Source organism: Dermacentor albipictus, chromosome 6 (assembly GCF_038994185.2).
Source record: "Dermacentor albipictus isolate Rhodes 1998 colony chromosome 6, USDA_Dalb.pri_finalv2, whole genome shotgun sequence".
In the NCBI taxonomy this organism is placed as follows: Eukaryota; Metazoa; Arthropoda; class Arachnida; order Ixodida; family Ixodidae; genus Dermacentor; species Dermacentor albipictus.
The window spans coordinates 5,927,026-5,948,064 of record NC_091826.1 but is presented as its reverse complement, the minus strand read 5'-3'; the positions used below and the strand labels follow the sequence as shown (position 1 = coordinate 5,948,064).

At 47.8% G+C, this 21,039-nt stretch overlaps 1 protein-coding gene across 1 annotated transcript in view; it reads left to right on the top strand.

The window, feature by feature from the left end:
• Nucleotides 1-21,039, top strand: part of LOC139060748 (transforming growth factor-beta-induced protein ig-h3-like) — a 66,736-nt gene that overhangs the window by 22,731 nt on the left and 22,966 nt on the right. Inside the window, exons 2-3 of the mRNA XM_070539824.1 lie at nucleotides 8,045-8,185; nucleotides 16,367-16,495. Of these exons, the coding sequence (XP_070395925.1) occupies nucleotides 8,045-8,185; nucleotides 16,367-16,495 (270 nt within the window). The remainder of the gene's footprint in view (nucleotides 1-8,044; nucleotides 8,186-16,366; nucleotides 16,496-21,039) is intronic.

The window sequence follows — 21,039 nt, the reverse complement described above, 5'->3', positions numbered from 1 at the left end:
CCAGTATTCTAGTACAATACCTAATCAGCGCCATCGTCAAGCACGCGCAAGGCTGACAGGTAAGGTATACAGCGCGATGCCTGTTCTGTCAGCGCCCAAGGCTGTGTAGCGGCGTATACCGGTGGCTGCGCTAGGGCGTCCGGCCATCACGCTGCTTGTGCAGTGGAACCCATCGATGTAAAATCACGCCTGTAGTCTGGACAGAGGTGTTGGAGCAGACGGGCAACTTTCAGTCATTGCTTCCTCTTCGGGAAGAAGGGTACAGTAAGAGCAAAGCAGCAGCTAGATGTCAGGCCACAAAGATCTAAGTAAAGCAACGAATGAAGTGCGTCAGCACAGGCATAAAACAGCAGGCGCGGTTTTGCATGCACGAGTGCCGTGTTCGTTCCGCGACCACCGGCGTCGAGTTGGCGTTCCTTTCTTTTTTTCTTGAGAGCTCTTCTAGTGTCAGCTGAGAGCTGCAAACTTTGAACACCGTATTGTGCAGGGCCCTGAAACAATGATCTGCGAAAGGGGCGGGGCTGACGACGACCGCTGCAGTCGCCAGTCTCGCGCTTGCTCTATTGCGCTGCGCCATTCCTTTCGTGAGCGCTGCTTACGTACATCGTAGCTCGTGTACGTGACTTCACTCTCACGTGCGGCCGACGTTACCTGGTCGGCGATGTCGCGCATGCAGATTTGCACTCTGCTGTACCCGAAACTCAATTGGTTTCCCAACCTTTGGGTCACGCCTGCTTTCTATCGACGAGCACTCTTGCCTGGTACGAGTTCGACTATAGTGTGCGTAGGACTCGTGAGGCGGAATAGCTGCTTGCATTTACGTTTACATTCGCGCAATACATGATTTGAACGCTGCACTGGCTCTTTCACCTCTGTGAGCCTGTAAAGGCGCGGTGAGTACTGCTGGCGGTACAGAATTCAAATAAAAGTGGGGTTTGAGATTAATGAATTTGAAATGAGAGCGACAACGCACGTACTCTACCATGCAGTTCACGCAGTCGTCGCTTGCAGTTGATCGGCGAGACAGTACTCACTCCCTAGCTCAAGCCGACCCTTGTATAACGTCCCGTTTTCGTGTCCACGTTGGCAGTTGAGGCGTCGTTTATTGGTATCAACCCGACAAGCGCGCCATAATGGCGACACCGCAGATGAACCACTTACTCCAGGCGGGCGAGGCAAATTGGCTCTTAACTGTTCGCACGCGAGTCAAAAGCAGCGAACGCGTGCGCTGTTCACCCCGCACCGGAGGGGGCGTCGCAAACTATCGCCCCGCCGTCCTTGCAGTCCAGGAAGCGCTTGATTGCCGCTTCCCGGCGGCGGCGGCCCGTCAAGAGCGTCTTTAGGTCGGGACGTCACTTTCGGTTCCTTGAACACTGCAAGATATTTACACGCTTACAGGGGAATAAGGTTGTAAATTGGCCCGACCCATACCCTTACACCCAAGAACCAGGCCGTCGGAATGAAATGTTTTTCGCTATTGTTTGTTTCGTTCCGGTTCTGCTCCGGAACGATAAAAGAAAAAAAAAAAAGATTCGTAACGGCTTCTAGCGGTTTTTGTTTGCATACAAAAACTTTTGAAGCAAAGTAATAATAAAAACATAGTATTGTTTTTTCTCAATAAGTGAATTATGAGATCGTGCTCAGTGCCTTGAATCTAGGCAACAAGCGTGATCGATGACGTGCTGCAAGAACCAGCATGTCATCGAGTCTACTGCGAGACCGCTGTTCGGATAGAACCAACTTAAACGAACATAAACGAACCACGAAACTTTGGTAACAGAGCGTTGTACCCGTAGATAACGAAACGATAAGCTCTGCTGCGCGCAAACACTTGGTTTTGCTACGTTGCCGATCTACTAGTACAACCGAGCTACAGGCTTACGTTAGTGGAGCGTTCGACCGGCTATCGCTCGCGCTATCCCTGCCTGAGATACGCGCTAATGTTGACGTTGTCTGACGTCGGTTGTTTCGGGTCGCCTACTTTCCCCTAGAACCGAAAACCGATAAATTATTTTGGCTTCACTCTGAAACAAAATAATAACATTTCGGTTACGGTCTTGTTCCGGTCGAAAATAGTTTCTTTTATTTTTCGTTTTTTGTTCGTTCCGTTCCAACACATTGCGAAAAACGCCCTTAAATGCACTCTTCAAAAAGGTTTGCATCACTTGGGGCTTGTCTTTCGTTAACACTGTGCGCCCGGTACTTCCAGGTCATGAACAGCATGCGCGTTAACAGCGTGACGTAGCATTCTCAACAAGCAAGTAGCGAGCACAGAGTTTCCAAGAAAAAAACAAATGGGACAGATGTTTCCTCGTGTCCTTGTTTTATTCGCGCTGTTTAACCTGAGTTATAAATATGAACTAGCTAGCCCTCATCAAGATCCTACTAAGAGAGATGACGATTGTTGTTGTGGGACGAGATACGCCCCAAAGGGTGCAAAACTTTAGAGCGAAGCTTCCTGCGTTTCGCGTCGGCCCTCCGCGTAACCGAGCGAAGGAGGAAAAAGCGAACGCGGAGCGCAGCGGCGAATGAAAGACTGCATTAGCCAAGGGAGCGTGAGGAGAGAAGCGGAGGAGGAGGGTAGGCGAAAGCGTGAGGAGCGTAGTGCCGCTCTGCGGCGACGACCGCTACGAAGTAGCGCCAGAGTAGCATGCCGTCATGGGTGATGGCAATGGAAAATGAACCTGCCGCGAGGAAAAAAAAAAACGAAATCGGCAAAGAAACAACATACAATAACTCAAGAGAAGCTCATTACTTTTCGAAGCGAGACCGGGATGCCTTAGAACACACGCTTATAAAGCGAAATACAGAAAGAAGCGTGTGCTTGCTGCGGTAAAGCCAGGGAAACGATGGAGCATGTTGTATTAGAATGTGAAGATATCTGCTAAGCTGTCGATTTAGGAATTATTGGCCTCCTTGAAGCCCTTAGATTCAGCTAGAGCAGGGCGAAAGTAAACATGTCCGCAATAGAGATTAGTAAGAGGCGATTGGTGCAAGAAAAGTAGGGAAACGACAGACAACGGAGGCGTACAAAAACAAACTTCACAATAGGGGCTCAGAAAGATTGGTTTTGGGAATTCATCGTGGGCTTTTTCTTTTTTTCTCTTCTATAATATAGGTAGGACATTAGGCAATATAATAAAAAGGGCTTGGTGGCGCAACCCACTTCCCCGTTCCAAAGGGGACGCTCATAACATTGATCCATCCGTCCACCCTATAATATTTGGTCTGTAAATGTACATATAATAACCGACAAACATGCTTCACTTGCGATTGTTTTTCAGAATAAGCAGATCATTGTTTTATTGGACTCACGTTATTAACATAGGTGCTTTTATTGAATAAAGCTTTTGAGACCTCACTGACGTGTGATACGCAGCAGCCCAGTGGCATCGATTGCAGTCCGTGGCGTTTATCGATTAGAATTGTACGGCGGTAATATTTGTGAACGGGGTGGAAGTTTCCTTTGAGCAGCATAACGCAAGTTCGTTTTAATTACATAATAATAATATCTGAGCCTGTTTATTCGTTCCACATTCGATAGCCGCCACCAATGGAACGTGTTTATATACGGTGAATTTATCAGCTGTGGCGTTTCACTGATTTAACGGCTGCACGGCTTCCGTCATTAGTGATCTTCCGCGTCTGACCGCGTAATTACGTGTGCTAGATATTAAAAAAAAAAACGTGCTAGCTAGTGCGAAAATTCATCACTGGAACCAAGCACAACCTACTTGGAGACTACCCGCCAAAGCGGATTAACCTTGCAGCCTCTGGGTGTGTGTACCGGTGAGTAAAAATTCATTGCTTCGCATTCTCAACTTCGAATTTCTTTGCGTGTGAGGCCGATAAAACAGATTCCTGTTGTCATTTCTTAAAAGTAGAAAAGCAAAAGAAGTTATTGCTCTTCAGAGACAATTCGAACGAGGCTCTTGTTATTTTGTCACACTGCTAAAATTCCCAACACGGGGCACAGTATAAATGATAAATAGTTCGGCTGTTTCTGCATAAATTATAAACTGCGATAACCTCACTGCACATTAGTGGCAAATGTACTTCCGGTGATACAGTTAGATTAATAGCACTTAAGACATAGTAAAATGACTTTGTTTATTACTTAGTATCTGGCAGAAGAAACTGTAATCTAATCGAGGCTTCATTAAGCACAGTCCACACAAAGACACTATTGAAAGAAATGGAGCGTTTTGTGCACTGTTTTTAGCCATACATGGATCACAAGCTCGCTCACGCTTCCGCCATAGTAACTGAGGGTCTTCCTTCTTTCGACTCCAGCCTCCAAAACGCTGCTCACGCTTGTTTGGACTCTATTGTCTCTGGGCGCACAAGCCAACAGTGAATGTGTCATCAGTTGCAGTAACATCAAGGGCCAAAATACTCGCAAGGTATGTTTCTGAACACCAACTAGAACCATGATTTGTTCATTTATTGGAGTAACTTTTGTTTCACCATTTTTTGTTTGCATGTTCGACATGGCTTCATCATTTCTCTTTTCAGGAAGAGTGACAAAAGAGACATTATTGGTCTGCAAGCTGGCCACGCCAAGCCATAAGAAGCTCAACGGTCACCATAATGACAACAATTTCTCTTGAACTATGAAATGTTTGCAAGTTTACCAGATAGACGGGGATGAGCCCTATCAGGAAAGCAAGTCTACAGTTTTGTATCATACCGGGAATGCTAAAATTTTACACGCGAGCTTATTTGCACTTAAGCGCGTTTTATGACAAACAGAGAAGTAACATGTTGAGTCCCGAGTTGTTTCCTTTCTAGTCATTGTAGCCATGACGGCCAGAACAGAAACAATGTAATAGGCTTGCTAATGCAGAAACTCTGTCATCTGCTCTTTGGAAATCAGGTGGGCATTACCGCCAGGTACCACATGCTTCCTCATAACAATGAATAGAATAATTTGTTATTGAATAATTATTGTTGAATAATTTGTTAGATGGAAATGCAAAGAATTTTAGAACGATCAAACGCGCTCAACTCAATATTCAGGAAATTATACTTCGTGATGAATGCAACTGTGGCGGTCACTCCTCATTTTATAATTTTATCTTTTTATTTAAAATACCCTCAGAGTCATATAGAATTAAAGAGGGAAGTGGTTACAAAGTAGTAGAGTTAAGCAAACAAACAAGTGCAGTGAGTTCTGTTAATATAATTACCCTGATTATACAATGTTAGCTAATGTTTTCAATAAAGTTTGTTATCGGTGATGGCTACGATACTTGGGCGAGGGTAGCCCCATTCCTTAAATGCATGGGGAATGAAAGATGGAAAGAAGCACTTCGGGTAACACGAATCAATTCCTACGTAACTGTAATGATCGACACGGTTTGAAGTGTACTGAGGCTACAGTACGGAGTCGTCGTGAAGTGTGGTGTGATGGAAAATTTTTGACAAATGGTGATAGACGGGCGACTTTACGGCGGTTAGCTAGTGGAATAACTGGTAGGTTCGATTTTAGACTTGCAGTGCGGTTATAATTAGAGAGAATGAAACGAGTAGAGTTATCTTTTACTACGTTCTACTGAGGTAAGATTAACGCGACTGGGATCCCATATTGCAGATGCATATTAATGTTTCGAACGTATTAGTCTTGTAAAGCAGTACTTTTGACGTAGATGGGGCTTTGGAAAAGTTGCGCCGTATGTAATGGAGCATATTATTAGCAATATTAATGACGCGCTTTATATAAATGGCCCACTTGAAGTTACCGGTAATGTGTATAGCAAGATATTTACATGACATGATGAAATCTGAGGGAATGTTGTTGAGATGGCAAGTGCTAGGATTAGAATTATATGAATACGCGCATTATTGTACATTTGTTAATTGCAAATGGTTCATGTACAGCTTGCATAAGATCAATAGCTAGGCTAGCCCTGCACCGTAAGAGGTTGCTAGAAAAGGTATGTTCACGCACTCGGCCTATTCCGCGCTTCTAAAACTGAAAACAATTTTTCCGTCTCTTCAAACAGCAGGTGACAAACCCGAACACTTTCCCAAAACTGTTTTCCCAAAACTGTTTTTGAAATATGCTCGGAGTAAGTTTGATTTAACATTCAGCCTATGTATAGTGGACGAGCAAGGGAAGCCTCAGCGTGGGAACCTGTCTTCGTCAGGGCCCTCACAAATATGTCTGCTTGTTGAAACGTTGGATCCAGGTGTCCCTTGCTCATCCCTGCTGCTCAGTTGAAGTGTTCATCTCCTTGCAACCTCTTTGCCTTGTTTGAATACACAAACCAAGGTGTTTTTTCTACATGAAACCATAAATTGCATATTACAAGGATACGTGAGCATAAATTGGGCTTACTTAAATGTTTATTTAGTGTCCTTGTTTATTGACACAATATTTGCAGAAGCCCTTGTAAGCACTGTTGTCTCCATAATGTTCCTTGCTTTCCTTCGAGCACTCCACTTCGTTATTCTCCACCTTTATTGCCGTACCTGAACGCTAAATGTGCAGCAGAATTGCCGAGAGCAGACAACACATGCTGCAAAATTTAGCACAACGTTTTTTTCCCCTACGCTACGTGCCTTTCGCCAATGTATTCTGAGAGCGATGTGACATGGCAGCTCCAGCCTATCTTGCTGACAGTACATCGTTGCGGACCACTTTTTAAGTTTCTTTTTTAATCTAGCTGAAATCGTCGAGCGCAGACAATATACGTGTAGGATGAAACACGTCAAGCTACACTGTACGCAACTTCAAGTACGAGGGTAGCTCAGCATAAGTATCGTTCTCTAAAGCGTCGTTCTACCTACTTTAGCGGCGTGCCGAACACCATGAGGAAACTTCACCCGATTTCAGCGTACAATTGGATTAAACATATGACTATCCGTGTTTCTGTATATTGTAAGCTCAGTGGCTGCCAGCATGAAGTCCACCTGGCCTGTGCGAAAGTGGTGAGCATGTACTGATTCATTCACCATTGACAATAAACAATATAAGCTTACTTGTTTGAAGTGTTCTTTTTTTTTTGCCATTTGAAGCCTCTCGGTCACCTGGCGACATAATAATATATACACACGATTACCGCCCTGAAAGCGGTAACAAGAGGCCCAAAACCAGCGAGCGAGCAGCGCGACAAGCCCCGCTACCGCAGCGGCCATATTGCTCACTACGTAATGATGATGATGATGTTGGTTTTGATTTTGTCAGCGTCATCTTTCGGTCGCAACCTTTAGTTCACAATGCCACCGCTACTCTTATTTCCATTGCACTATGGAAGGTGTAGTTTCCCGTCTCTAAATTTATATAGGTGGTTTGTAGTGAAATTATGCTCTAGCCTACTCTGGCTAAATCGTCCGCTCATTTCACACTTCTTGCCAATTGTACTGGAGCTAATGAAAACCCGAAGTTCGCAAAAAGAGCGTGCATTTAATTATGGAGAAGTTAGCTCCTCTGATGGAATTCCACCACGCCATAGCCTTCATATATATACTTCCAGAGAAAGACAAGTTATGGGGACGGAAATGAGGCAGAGGAGAAAAAGCGTCCATCATCCACGTCACTCTTTATCTGCAGTGTAAAAATTTGCGGAACAAGAAGCTTGCACTGCATAGACAAGTGTACAGGATGGTTGCCGATCACCGTCTTCCTTGTCTTTCGTATGTGTGCTGTTTTCCTAGCTTGCGCCCTATTCACCATGCGCGCGCAGTCTTAACAAAGACCGAGTGACCGGTTCGCTACCCCTCTTAGACAGAACATATATATATATATATATATATATATATATATATATATATAGCAAAAAATTGCTTGGTTCATGGGTGGGGCGAGCAGAATGCAGGTTCAGGGAGACGCACGCAGACTGAATTCAATCCGGTGGACTTCAATAACCGCCGCAGCGTTATTGCGGCTGTCTGCTGCGATGTTCGAGGCCCAACTTCTTTCTTTCAGCAGATGGTTATTACATCTAGCTGTCTAAGAGTGCGGAGGAGGGCAAGTTGCCGCCTGATTTTGCGATTGCTACTGCTGAATAAATTGCTCGACATTTTTTTTATCACTGTGCAGGATTGGGCAGGGAGCACCGGCGGCTGCAGACAGCAGCAGCGGTAGCGCCGAAGAGACGCCCACCGCCGTGATCGTGGAGACGCGGCCGTGGAGGGATGACGGCTTCTTCGGCTTCCCCGCACGACAGCCCTGGTGGAAAGGGTGAGCAGTGCTTTGTCGAAGGAAGCACAATCATTCTGTGCGGAATTAACTGTGCTTCTATAACTCAACTGCAGGGTTGTTGACATCCTATATACTACTTAATATCGATTCGGGTTATTTTGAAGGCGATTCTCACCGGTTATTAGAGAAAGGGGATTTGAGGCAAACTAAAGGTCTGCTATCCAAGATTCATAGCGCTGGAGGACTTCGGAAAACCTGCTTCAATTCCGCAAATACGGCGTAGACCTCAAAATTTATCTCCAAGGGGTGGCAAATATATACTAGCGAATACGAATCGAATCCAAATATGGAACGCAGGCGCATATGTCTACAGCAGACATATTTATTTCGGTATAATTAGGTACGCCTGTATACTGACTAGGGCAAAAAAAGAAAAAAAAACTATCCGGGTCAAAGCATCAGTTTCAAACACATCAGTAATGGTTAATAAAAAAAAAAAGCGAATATCCCCTCTACAACTTTAGAGCGTGGTTGCAGACAAGCTTTTCAACAAAGAGTGAATGCTCGGCTTCTAGCTTTTAAAAAAATGGATGCCAAAGAAAAAAAAGGGCAAACATTCGTAAAAGCAGGAAAAAAATGCTGTTGAAGGACTTTGTGTGCCATAGGCACATGTTTCACTCTGTTCTCCTCGCAATCATTGTCTACAGGTGCCTTACCCGATGATAGGAAAGTGGGAAAGGTCATTCCAGTATTCAAAACGAGTAACAAAGACTCCCCCTTAAAGTACGGCCCCATTTCATTAACTAGTGTCCCTTGCAAAATCATGGAACATTTCATATGCTCGCATATCACGAGCTTTTTAGACTCGGTAGACTTCTTTCACCCTTCTCAACATGGTTTTCCTAAAGGGCTTTCATGTGAAACGCAACTAGCTAACTACCTTTATGATCTGCACGTTAATCTTGATAACAACGTTCAAACCGATGCCATCTTTTTAGACTACTCTGAAGATTTTGACACAGTGCTTCATAACTGCTTGCTAATAAAATTATCCAGATTGAACTTGGATCCTCACATAGTATGATGGATAAAAGAATTCCTTACTAATCGTTCTCAGTTCGTCCTTGTCAATAACTTCTCCTCCGAACGCCTCCCTGTCACTTCAGGTGTCCCTCAAGGCTCCATCTTAGGACCGCTTCTTTTCCTAATATACATAACGATCTTCCGCTGCATGTATCTTGTCCTATTCGCAAGTTCGCTGACGACTGTGTGATTTATCGTACTTTGACTAACTTCTCTGGCCAAGCATCTCTCCAGAATGACCTTAATAACGTGCAGGACTGGTGCAACCGTTGGCAAATGGCCTTGAACCCTAAAAAGTGCAAATTTATTTCGGTTTCCTCCCGTCGTAATCCTATTTCTCTACACAATTGCAAACGTCCCAGTGGAATCAGTTCTAGCCTATAAGTACTTAGGCGTAACCCTGTCCTACGACCTTTCCTGGAATGCGCATGCGACTAACATAATTTCGTCAGCGAACAAGATCCTAGGGTTCCTGAGGCGTCACCTTCGTCATGCTCCTTGCAAACAGAGGATGGTGCATCATCACAGCACAACACCTACCGCGGAGTACCACAAGGCGGAGTCTTGAGCCCCACTCTATCTAGCCTCGTGCTCATTGACCTGGCTCATACCCTTCCACAATCCGTCCATGTGTCGATCTATGCTGACGATATATGCATTTGGTCATCAAGAGCGATGCGTCCACAGGTGCGCGCCAGACTGCAAAAAGCGGCCACACTAACATCCAGCTATCTTCGAGCACGAGGTTTGTAGGTGTCCTCCCAGAAGTGCTCTATGGTCGCTTTCACGCGCAAAACAATGAGACAATACGTTGTTAGAATTAATGGACAGCCTATTGCCTACGAGAAGACGCACCGTTTTCTAGGAGTAATAATTTTCTAGGAGTAATAATTTTCTAGGAGACCTCTCCTGGAGTACTCACGTCTCTTACCTAAAAAGGAAACTAGTGATGATAACAGACGTGCTCAGATTTCTTGCAGGAAAGTCACGGGGTGCGTCTGTGAGTGCAATGCTCCAACTCTATAACGCACTGTTCTTGGGTCTCCTACGCTACAGCTTACCTGTGCTTGGTGGGATCGGCAAGACCAACCTCCGGGCCCTCCAATCTATACAAGCTCAAGCTTTGCGATTTTGTCTTGGCCTTCCCAGGTGTGCATCAACGGCAGCAACAATAGCCATCGCGCATGACCACCCTATCAATACGTATATTCATGTCGACTCCTTAAGGGTGCACATCAGGCACTTCGCCCGACTTCCATCGCATCATCTCGCCTCCCTTCCTGCCGCTCGACCTCGTTCAGCGTTTAACAGAATTATTGCTGCCAACCACAGAAGTTTACCGTCAAACTTCACACCTGCAGCACGACCATCTCTACCGCTGTGGTGCCTGCATCCACTCCAGGCCCTTCTTGTTATTCCTGGCATCAAACTAAAACGGAGATGTCATCTTTCGCCCTCAAACAAACCGTCCTTTCATTCTTACATGAAAAACACAGCGAACGCACCCACGTTTACACGGACGGTTCTGTCTCCTCTAAATGTTCAGCTGGAGCAGTGGTACTTCCCGCTCACTCTGTCACTATCAAATTCAAGACGTCTCACGTTACATCATCCATGGCTGCAGAACTCGCAGCTATCCGTGCTGCTCTGCAGTTTACAGGTCCCAAGTCACCACATTCATGGTCCATCTTTTGTGATTCAAAGGCAGCTCTCCAGTGTCTGCTGTCCCCTTTCAACCACGGACCAAATGTGCAATTAGTCGCAGACATCCGACTACTCCACCATTACGCAATCGACAAGGGACACATCTACCAGTGGATACCGGGTCACTGCGGAATTTCGGGAAATGACAGTGCGGATGACGCTGCCCGGTCGGCCCATGACGGTGCCCAGATTGTACCCATACCGCTGTCAAGAACAGTTGCAGCCACAAGTCTTCGCTCCCTCGCACGCGAGCTTACGCTAACTCTGTGGAACACCAGTGAATTCACGAACACACGTCTTCACAGATTAATTCCAATTTTGCAGCTCCGTCTTCCACCAGGGTTGCCATGAGCGTAAGCAACACATCTGTGCCGCCTATGGCTCGGCGTGGCATTCACGAACTCCTATTCCTTCCGCATTGTAATGGCCGACAGACCTGCTTGCGACACCTGCGGCTGCGAAGAGGCGACCGCGCACCTCCTCTGTGACTGTCCACGTTACAATGTGCCAAGAAAAGTGCTCGTGACCGTGCTCGAAAAACTGGACAATCGCCCCTTCACAGAAGAGAAAGTTCTAGGACGCTGGTCCAGATGGGTTTCGGCACTCAAGGCCTTAAGGGCTTTGCTCAAGTTCTTAAGGACATGTAAATTGTGCGAACGCCTTTGACTATTCTTGCGCGTAACATCGCGTTACTGTGTGCATTTTTCTAGGTTTTTTTTGCTCTCTTGCTTCTCCTTTTATTCCCCTTACCCCTTTTCCCAGCACAGGGTAGCCAGCCGGTATTTACACTGGCTTACCTCCCTGTCTTTCCTTCCCTTTTGTCTCTCTCTCTCTCTTCGTAATGCTCCACAGCACGTCAAACTACTCGCATACAAATAATTTGTCAGACTACAACTGGAATACGCCGCCGCCATCTGGAACCCTCATGAAACATATATCATCAATGCACTGGAGTCAGTTCAGAATCGTGCGACTAGATTCATCCATTCTTCATACTTATATAACATCAGCATTTCCCTCTTAAAGGCAGAATCTATAGCTTGACATCTCTTGCTTTTCGTCGTCGTATCGCCACGCTCTCTTTATCACAATTTTTTTTTACAAATCGCTATGCCACCCACCTTACGTCATGCCAACACCTTCACGCATGTCACAGCGCACCAGCGATCAACTTCAAGTTTCTCGTCCTCGAACTGTAACTTTTCAAGCTCCATTTTTTCCTCAAGCTGCCAAAGGTTGAAATGACCTACCCTTCAATGTCGCTGCCATCACATGCCATTCACAATTTCTAGTTACTGTTCAAACTTGTATTTCAATGTAACAACTGCCTTTTCTTGTGTCCACTTGTTAACCGCCGCTTATGTAATACCCCGATAGCGTCTTTAAGGTAATAAAATGGAAATGAAATAAACATAAAATAGCCTATTGCGACAAAAACGGTGCAGGTTGTATCTTAAAAAGATAAAACTGATACCTAGCTAGACTGCCAAAGACACGTTACAAGCCAAAGTCAGATTTTGTCACGTAGACCGAGAACACTGCCCACTTTGTTGTTTGTGCATTGGTCTTGTCGGTGCCTGACTTGCGATAATTCGCGACTTAGAAGGCGAAGAACAGTAACCAGACTTATTCGGTTGTTGCGAAACATTTGGTTCTTTGCGAATATTCGAAAATACCGAATTGTACCTTTTCGCGCGCGATTACTTAGTGTGTAGTATTCGAAACTCCGAGTATTCGCCCGCCCCTACTTTAAAGCAATGCTGTTTAGTTCATGACCATTGATACGACCTCGACCGGGTGAGGTGGGCCTTCACCGCAAGAATCAGGAAACGACGACGAAGGCGGGCATCGTGGTGGTGAAAAATGAAGTAGAAAAATATGTATTTACTTCATTGGTACATGGTAGCGATTGTATCTGAGTCTCGAGTGGTTCTGATTAACAGGGGGCCAGGACGGCCTTATATAACCCCTCGCGGTCTTGTGGTCGTCGATGTCTTCTTGAAAAACTGGGCGAACTTGTGGAAGTGTCAGTGCCTTTGTCAGGTTTTGAAGTCGACGAGCTCTTCTCCTTCGTGACTTCTCCTCTTCGTCCTTTCCTTTGTGTCTGCTCAGGGCATAAAGAGGTGACGATTTTTTGAGGGAGAGGAGAACCGGAGAATCGGATAATTGTGTCGATATGGGAACGCCCGCTGGAATCTTTCCCACGCTTGACAGGTCGAAGTCCAGGCTTACCCTAACATCCTTTTCCGGGACGAGGCAAATCATCTCTTCATGGGAACTCACGTCTGAATTTTTCTCACACTTGACAGGTCGGCCATAGCACCATTAAATATATTAATGATCCCGCGAATTATGTCTACCTTTGCTTTGGATATTTCACAAAAAAAAGGTCTGATTCGCCCGAAACCGGATGATTGATTGCGATAGCCAATTAGTGGACAGGTATACGAAGAAAGGATAGTAGTTTTATCGGCCGTGTAAACTTGTAAACATAGTAGTACTAACTACATGAAGAAGCATAGTGTCACGCGCGCACAAGGAAACATGTACACGTCTCACTCGATGACCGCGCAAACTCGCTGTCAAAACGCTGGAGGGGGGAAGCGCGGCAGCAGCAGCGAGCGAATTGACCTTCGTGCTGCGTCTCGCATCAACGCGAACTAAGCCGCGAAAACACAGCGTACCGGCTGGTACGGCCAGACTCTATCCCCCTCGCAGATGGCTTTCAAGATACAGCGGCCCAGAGTAGAACCCCCTCCCCTCCTCCTTACCCTGCCTCCGGAGCCTTGCGCGCGACGGAAGACGGCGCGCTTCCTGCTTGCTATCTCTGCTTGCGTGCGCGATTGAGCCGCGATCGCTGGCTCACCCTTGCGCGCTTTCACTCGCACATAGAGCGTACAGCGCTCGGCGACGATTTTATCGCCCTTGGATTTCATACGGAACCTCGCGGCAACGCCGATGGCGACGGCGCCTGGAGTGTGCATATAGCTGCTATCGCAATAAAAAAAGTGGTATATTGGTCTGATAGAATATTGAATGTGTGTGGCGTTTTGCCATAGTTGAATATTACATATTTAGGTTCGCAGCCTTGTTGGGTAGATTGTTGGGCCAGTTCTGGAAGGGATGGCGGTGCTTTTGTTTTAGTTCCTTCGCGTTCTAAGTGACGTTACTATTGCCCATCATGCGCGCGACCTGCGTGATTGTTGGGTATTAATTTCGCCTTTCGTGTCCGCCATGTGTAGAGCGGCAGCATGCACGCTGTCCTGGCGTCGAATGGAGCCAGGCTGACGCGCCGGCCTTTCATGGCAGTCGCGGCTTTAACGCGGATGTCCGGTGGGACCAACACGCGCGGGTCCGACGCGACCTTGGCAACTAAGGGGCGCGTGAGTCCGGCCATTGTGGATGTCCCAACAGTTGAACCGTTCAACCACTGGCTGCCGCTGTAAACCGGCTCCTTTTCTCGAACGGATACGTCCCGCGGCAAATGACCAGCTCGTGAGCGGGACTCCGAGCAGTCAACGATGTTTTGCCTACAGCACGGCACCTGATGAAAACTTACGCTGTCAAATATCTCGTAGCAGCGCTTAACGAGCACGCGCTTATTGCGAGTCCGCCTGCTATATACGTGTACACAAGCTTCGTTAGGCAATCGCTGGTAGGCACATTTGCCGCACTGCTGCTGCATGCTTTGTCCGAATAAATTTATACGAGCTGAACCGAAACAATTACGCGGAAATCTGCGAACTTGTTAGAGCTTAGCGAAGAGGACCGTGTAAATTGGTAAGATGAAAGCGGACGGCATGGATAGAAAAAAAAAGAGCATTACATGCTTTACCGGTGGTTTCAGTGCTTCACGTATTGCGGAGAGTTTTACCTCAAAAGTGCGGTTCCTTGACGTATACAATTATCCCGGTAATATCGACAAAAAAAAAAAAAGTTCCCAACGCGAGCGCGTTCAAAACACCCCTTTTCTTCCTCGTCGGTGTTAGCGATATAACTGTATACGTCAAGTAGGAACATCCACCAATGAGTCCAAGTTTCCGCTCTTTTAAAAAAATCCCCATGGGTCTTTCGTCGAAGCATTGCTGCAATATGGCGGATAATAGATTTTCAGTTCATAGTTGGAGTATGCATCCATTGCAAACTCGAATGCTGTATACACGGTCGATTTGGTCTGCTGTTTTGGCAGGCGACACTTTTGACGGAGACTAGTAATTTATTTTTGTCGGCCTTTAGTGCTAAGCGTAGGCGATCCGAATATAAATGAGGAGGTGTCGTACAGTGTAGACGAATCCGAAGAGTGTACGTTGCACGTGCTTTCCAACTCTCTCGGTGCAGCGCGGTGTTGCAGCTAAACATTCTGTCGGCTCTCTTGTCGGGTCACTTGATTACGCGGTTAGCAACTAATTGCCCGTCGCCAAAGCCGAAACACCAGCAGGAGACACCGTGGTGTCTGCAACTGAAACGGCCTCGCCGAGCCGGCGTCAAGTGCAAACGGTGCATTCTCGAATGCAGCCACGCCGAAGAAGCACGCGTGCCAGCGGCCCCTCGCCGCGAAGAACGGCGAATTCCTTGGCGCGCGTGCTCCGTCGACCTCTCGGTGCGCGCCTGTGGTGGTGGTTGGCAGACTGGCCCCCGCGGCCACTTTCCGGTGGCACTGAGCGCTTGCAGCACAATTGGATGGGTGCTAAACTATTCCCCGTGCTCGCCAATAGTTTGCAACTCCATTCACTGAGTGCAGCTCGGTGCCTATAATGGCGCTTGTATAGTTGCTGGAACATGGTATGCGTGAATTGCGCAGTTATATCGCTTTCTGTATTCTTTTTTTCTATCGTGTCGCAGCATCAAATGTGTGTCCCTTCTTAATTTTTGTTGCCTTCTTCAGTCTCGGGAATGCGCTGTGATCACTAGAGGCAACTGGTGGTCAAATGGCGGTATACTGTATCGGCGAATCAGATGACCACCGCTCGGCTTTCGGGTCCGGTGCTCGATGAGCAGGAATGTCACAACTATACTTGCCGGATGGGAGCTTTCTGGCACGCTGTTCGACATTCGACAGATGTCTTTGTGTGACGTATCGGCAGTTGCACTCTCTTTCGCATTTTGGCAGATAAGAGCGCAGGAAGGTTTGCAGACATGTGATGGAGGCAGCTGACGCCAGCCACTGCTGCCGGGAGAGGCCTGCACAAACGATGCTGGCGGCGACGTCTCTGTTCCGACCATCTCGTTTGACTGCCCGATGCTGTTTTGGCTACTAACCACCCTTCTTTTCTCGTGCGTTTGGTGCCTCGCCCCTTCAACGTGCTCTCGTTTCCAAGCAAAGTGACTCAGTGCCAACGTATCTTAATTTGTGCTCATTTCCGATCACGTTGTTGGACGCTTGGTCCGATAACCCCGGGGCCCTTGACCGTGGCGTCCTCTCTCCCTGTGCAGACCGAACGTGTGCAACTTCCGACAGGAGGTGGACGACTCCAAGGACGGTAATACCACGGTTCCGTTCGCCTTCAACTTCCAGTCCAAGCAGTGCCAGGACACCGAGGACGCCTTCATCTGCACCACCAAGTGAGTGTTCCCGCCTCAGGAGATCTTAGCAAACTCATTTCTTCGCACGAATTTCGTGTTTGTTTTGAGTGCTCCGCTGTATACGGCGAGTAGCTATTTGAAAGGACGCGCGTTCAGCGATGCTATATATATCGCAGCTGTTTTCTTTCTGTTCAACTGGGCCGTGGCACATGGCTTCAGTAAGTGTTTTGTATTCTGCGCGATTACTCGAAAACGTTGGCGGCGATGCCGGTACAATTTAGCGAAGAACAAAGCGCGCCCTCTGTACTGTGAGCGACGTTGTCTACACGTTCAGTTTATTATCGGCAGATTGAAATGGAACATGCGTCCGTACCAAACAAAGTCGTCCCGATGCGTACCGTCCTTGCCGCTGGTACGAAAAGTAAACCAGCAAGGCGCTGCTTCACTGTTCGTCCCCATATGCGCCCACGCAATGCGTCGTAGTTTTGACCTCTGCTTAGTGGTTCTCAGACCGATAGGCGGGTTGACTTTGTGCTCTCCGTAGGCCATATACCGTACGTGCCACTGCGAGCTCGTCCACGTGTTTGACCGATGCGCGGTGGCGTCGTCAGAACTGTTCGCGAAAAGGCGCTCCGCTGCACTCGATGAGTATGCGTGCACCGACGCAGCTTTTCTTTCTCTTCTAGCGAGGACCTCAACCGTAACGCGCGCAGGTGTTTTCTTCTTGGGTGTCTTGCTTCGCAGAGGCTCCCAGGATGTTCCGCCCTCCGAGACATTCAGGCTGCGAGCTCCGCATGAGAGCCACACTTTTAGACACATTGCATATGCGCATATTTTTCACGGCATCGTGCGGCGCGAGATCTCCCGATGCACGCGTGCATATTGAACTGCGCGAGCAGGCCAGACGTTGCGCCACCGTCATACAAGCGCATATATCCAACGCCGCCTGGGAGACCCCGGAGAAAATTGTACGCTGCAGTTATCGAACCTCGTCGATAGCGAAGCTCTGCGAAGGTGTGCTCGTGACAAGTGCGCTGCCTGCGATATGCAAGACACACCGTGCTCATATACGGCTAAGGTCGTCGAGTGGAACGTCAAGTCGTGCCGAAAGAAAACAGTGGAACAAGTTATCCGACTTTGCCCGAGCAAGACATTTGGCCGCCACCGTTATATCAAAGTCCCAAACGCGGCGACAAGTTCTGTTCATCTGCGTTTATTAACACAGCCTGTATCGTAACTTAAAGGGAAGCTGAAACACTTTTCGAAAAAAAGGAGTTCTCTGCGGCATTCTACAGTTTTGAGTCCCCTGAACACGAATATCTGGTTCAAAAAGGGCGGAAACAAGCGCAAGCGGCTGTTCTTCATGAAAACGCGCACCAGCACCTCAGGGTATCGCGCGAACGCCGCTGTTGCCCGCGATTGGTCGGGGCCGCTGTGACGTCATTCGCTTCAGTCGCCGGTCGGCGCTGCCGTTTCAGAGCGTAGCACGCTGTTCTGTTTTGGCTTCATAGCTGAGTTGTAAGCATTATGGAACGTTCTCGCTGTCTCGGACAGCTTGTATTTTCGCCGTACATGTTCGAACCGACAGCCGATACGGAAAACGATGGCGGCAACGGCGGCAACGACGATGTTGAGTGCGCCAAAAGCGAGAGCGATGTGAGCACTTTCTCGCGCGTTGGAAATCTTAGCTGGTACGCATGTTTTTTTTTTTTTCATGTAGCTGCACGTTCCAATTGACGGGAGAAAAAATGCGCTAAAGTGTCACTGGGAACTTGCTGCTGGAAGAATGCCGAAGCACTAACTTCTCATTAGTTTGTAAACACGGGTGCAATTCCGCGATGTCAAGCACCTTGCCGCTGCTTGTCTAAAGTCCCGTGGTTTTTTGAGTGTTGATACACGATCGCGAACATAAGTGCTGCGTTTCAAAGCGCGCACATGCAGTGCTGCGAGGTACAGTCATGGAAGTTGTTTATCATACACATCCAGAGTTGGCCAGAGGTATTATATGTGCAATATTCATACTATGGTTCGACGACTTTGCGATTGTGGCTCAATGAAGAATCGGTATGCGTGCTCCATGCTAGTGTTGACAGTTAGGCAGTTTTAGCACCGCCGTGTGGTAAACACGATAACTGCAACCGTACGTCGAATGTCACTAGGCAAGCCTATACTCCATTTCATACCTCAGGTCCAACGCTGTGGAAGCTACGCACGAAGTCCGGTCACCAAAATTTATTACTGCGCGCGTTTCCGACTATGCTTCGCAGCGTGCCAGCGGCGTTTGCTCGCGCGAGCTTGCACGTGAAGCTGCCGCGACGGGCTGCAATTAAAAAATGCTGAAAAGAAAATTCATTTAAAAGAAGTGTTAGTATAAGTAGACGGATTGTTTCTATGGGTAAATTCTTTTTATGCGTTGCATATTGCAATCACTCAGTTCAGCCCTTGGGCGCGGCCGGGCAGCCACCACTGACCTTAAGCGCAACCACGTGACGTGACGTCACGACAGCCGGAGGAAAAGCTGGGCCCCAACTCGCGCAATATGCAACGCATTCTTGGCTTAACCAAGCTAAGCCTGGCCATTTTTTTTTTTCATTCAGAACTGAGCTTATATATGAAAAATTTTCTCAAAAATCAGGTCAAGAAACACCGAACTTTTTCAAAGTGCGAACGCAGCCACTGCAAGAAGTATCTCAAGCCTCCACAACGTTGCACCTGATGTATGAAACGGAGTATAGCAACGCTAGCAACAACGCGTCTCCGCATTTGTCGTAAGGCTATCCGGCTATCGCGGAAATGGTCCGAGCACAGCGCAGTTGATTTCGTCTGCATGAACTTATCTCTCCTCACCGCACTGCGCTGCAAGCTTCTTGTCCTTCGGGAACCTGTGAAACACCACATCGTCTCGCCCGCCTGTGTTCGCGCAGCCGAATGCTGCGCAGAACGAGGGCATGTTGGGCGCCTTTGTCTGTAGGCACTCACGCAGCACAGAAGGAAAGAACAGTTTACGAAAATCGCAAAAGAAAACAAAAGTGAGCGGCGGGGCGGCGGCAAATCTCTCGTAGCGTCGTTCAGTAAAGCGCAGGACGGAAAGAGGCATGCCAGCACATGCCAGCACGCCGGTCCGGCAGCTCGGTCCCCGCGAGTGACGTCACTCTCGCCGGTTCTCTCCTCTGGCAACCACCTCACCCGGCGCTCCGGGAAGCGATGGGGGCGTGTCCGCGGGGGTGATTTAGAAAGCGATTTCCGCCCCTTATATTAACAAAACGAAGAAAAAAATTTCGGAACCGTAAATTATTAGGTCTCTTCTTCCCAATCCCAGCAATTCATGGAAATTGAAAACCGTTTCAGCTTTCTTTAAGATGTGCCACGGGTGGGCGCGACCTGGCGTACTCGGCCGGTGACTGTTCTGACTGAGCACGACCCGAGCGTCTGTGAAATCGACAACAAGAAAGTTGAACAGTCGCAGCTCAGACACGGGTGTAGATGTGCGAAAGCGCGTCCGGCCGAGTCCTTGGGTGTCGAGGCCGTGCGAGCTCTGTTCGCGCGTTGACGCCCGAACACGGTCGCCGAGGCGCAATGAACGTGCCAAGGTTTTCGGCTATAGTCGGGTACAAGTTTAGAAAAAAAGGGGAGGGCCCGCCCAGATGACCGAAGCGCGACAGCCGGTTGCCTTCGCGGCGGAAATAGTCCCGCTCAAAAAACCGTGCTTCCAAAACGCGTAATACTCGGTATAACTAAAGTATTTTGTATTTTGATGGCTGGTTTTGTAGATCTCTCGTGATTGGAATGCTACAGTACATGCCGGATCGCGAAAAAGAAGGAACAACCGTGCATTATACAATGCACGCTGCGCGTCGTCTGCTTTTTAGCTTCATTGCAAGGGACAAAAAATGAAGAGTTCTGCACGGCTTTTGCGCTGGTTTACATGTACACGGCACATTTAATTAATACTCGTTTCCCGAGCTCAAAATGAGTCAGTTGCCATTTAACAAGTACTTAAAAAAAACTATGCATTTATCAAAACTCTTGCAAACCTGCTGGGGCGAGATGACGATCGAGGCAGGAAAGTTAAAAAAAAATGCTTCATTCATCGTTTTGAATAAATACTCTTCTTTTTAAGTAGTATAAGAGCTATATCTTTTTGGTTTTGTGCTTTCACACTTACATTCAAGATTTTTTTTTTTTTTTTTTGCAAGACTGCAGTCTCGCCAGGTCCCGTAGCGTCAGCGATGCTCACTGCAATCCTTCGTCGCAAGATCACGGCTCAGAATGAACGCACGCGGCACGAGTGGTTCATCGTAAGAGCGCAGTAATAATCCAGGCATGGTAGACCACCGCAAACAGTTTGCGAGTTCACTCTGGCGAGGGGCAGACTGACGCGGTTCGGCCCAGTTCGAAGCCAGCTTCGCCATCCGCGTTGTCACCGGCCGGTCCGGCTCGTGACACTAGAGTGCGCGCCCATTGGTGGAGGCTCGTGTGCATCCGCCTCGGAGGAGGGGACGGTTTCCGCGTTGATGTTTTTCACACTTCACCTCGGTTCGATCGCAGACATTCGCTGCTTGGTGCTCGACGGTGATCACACC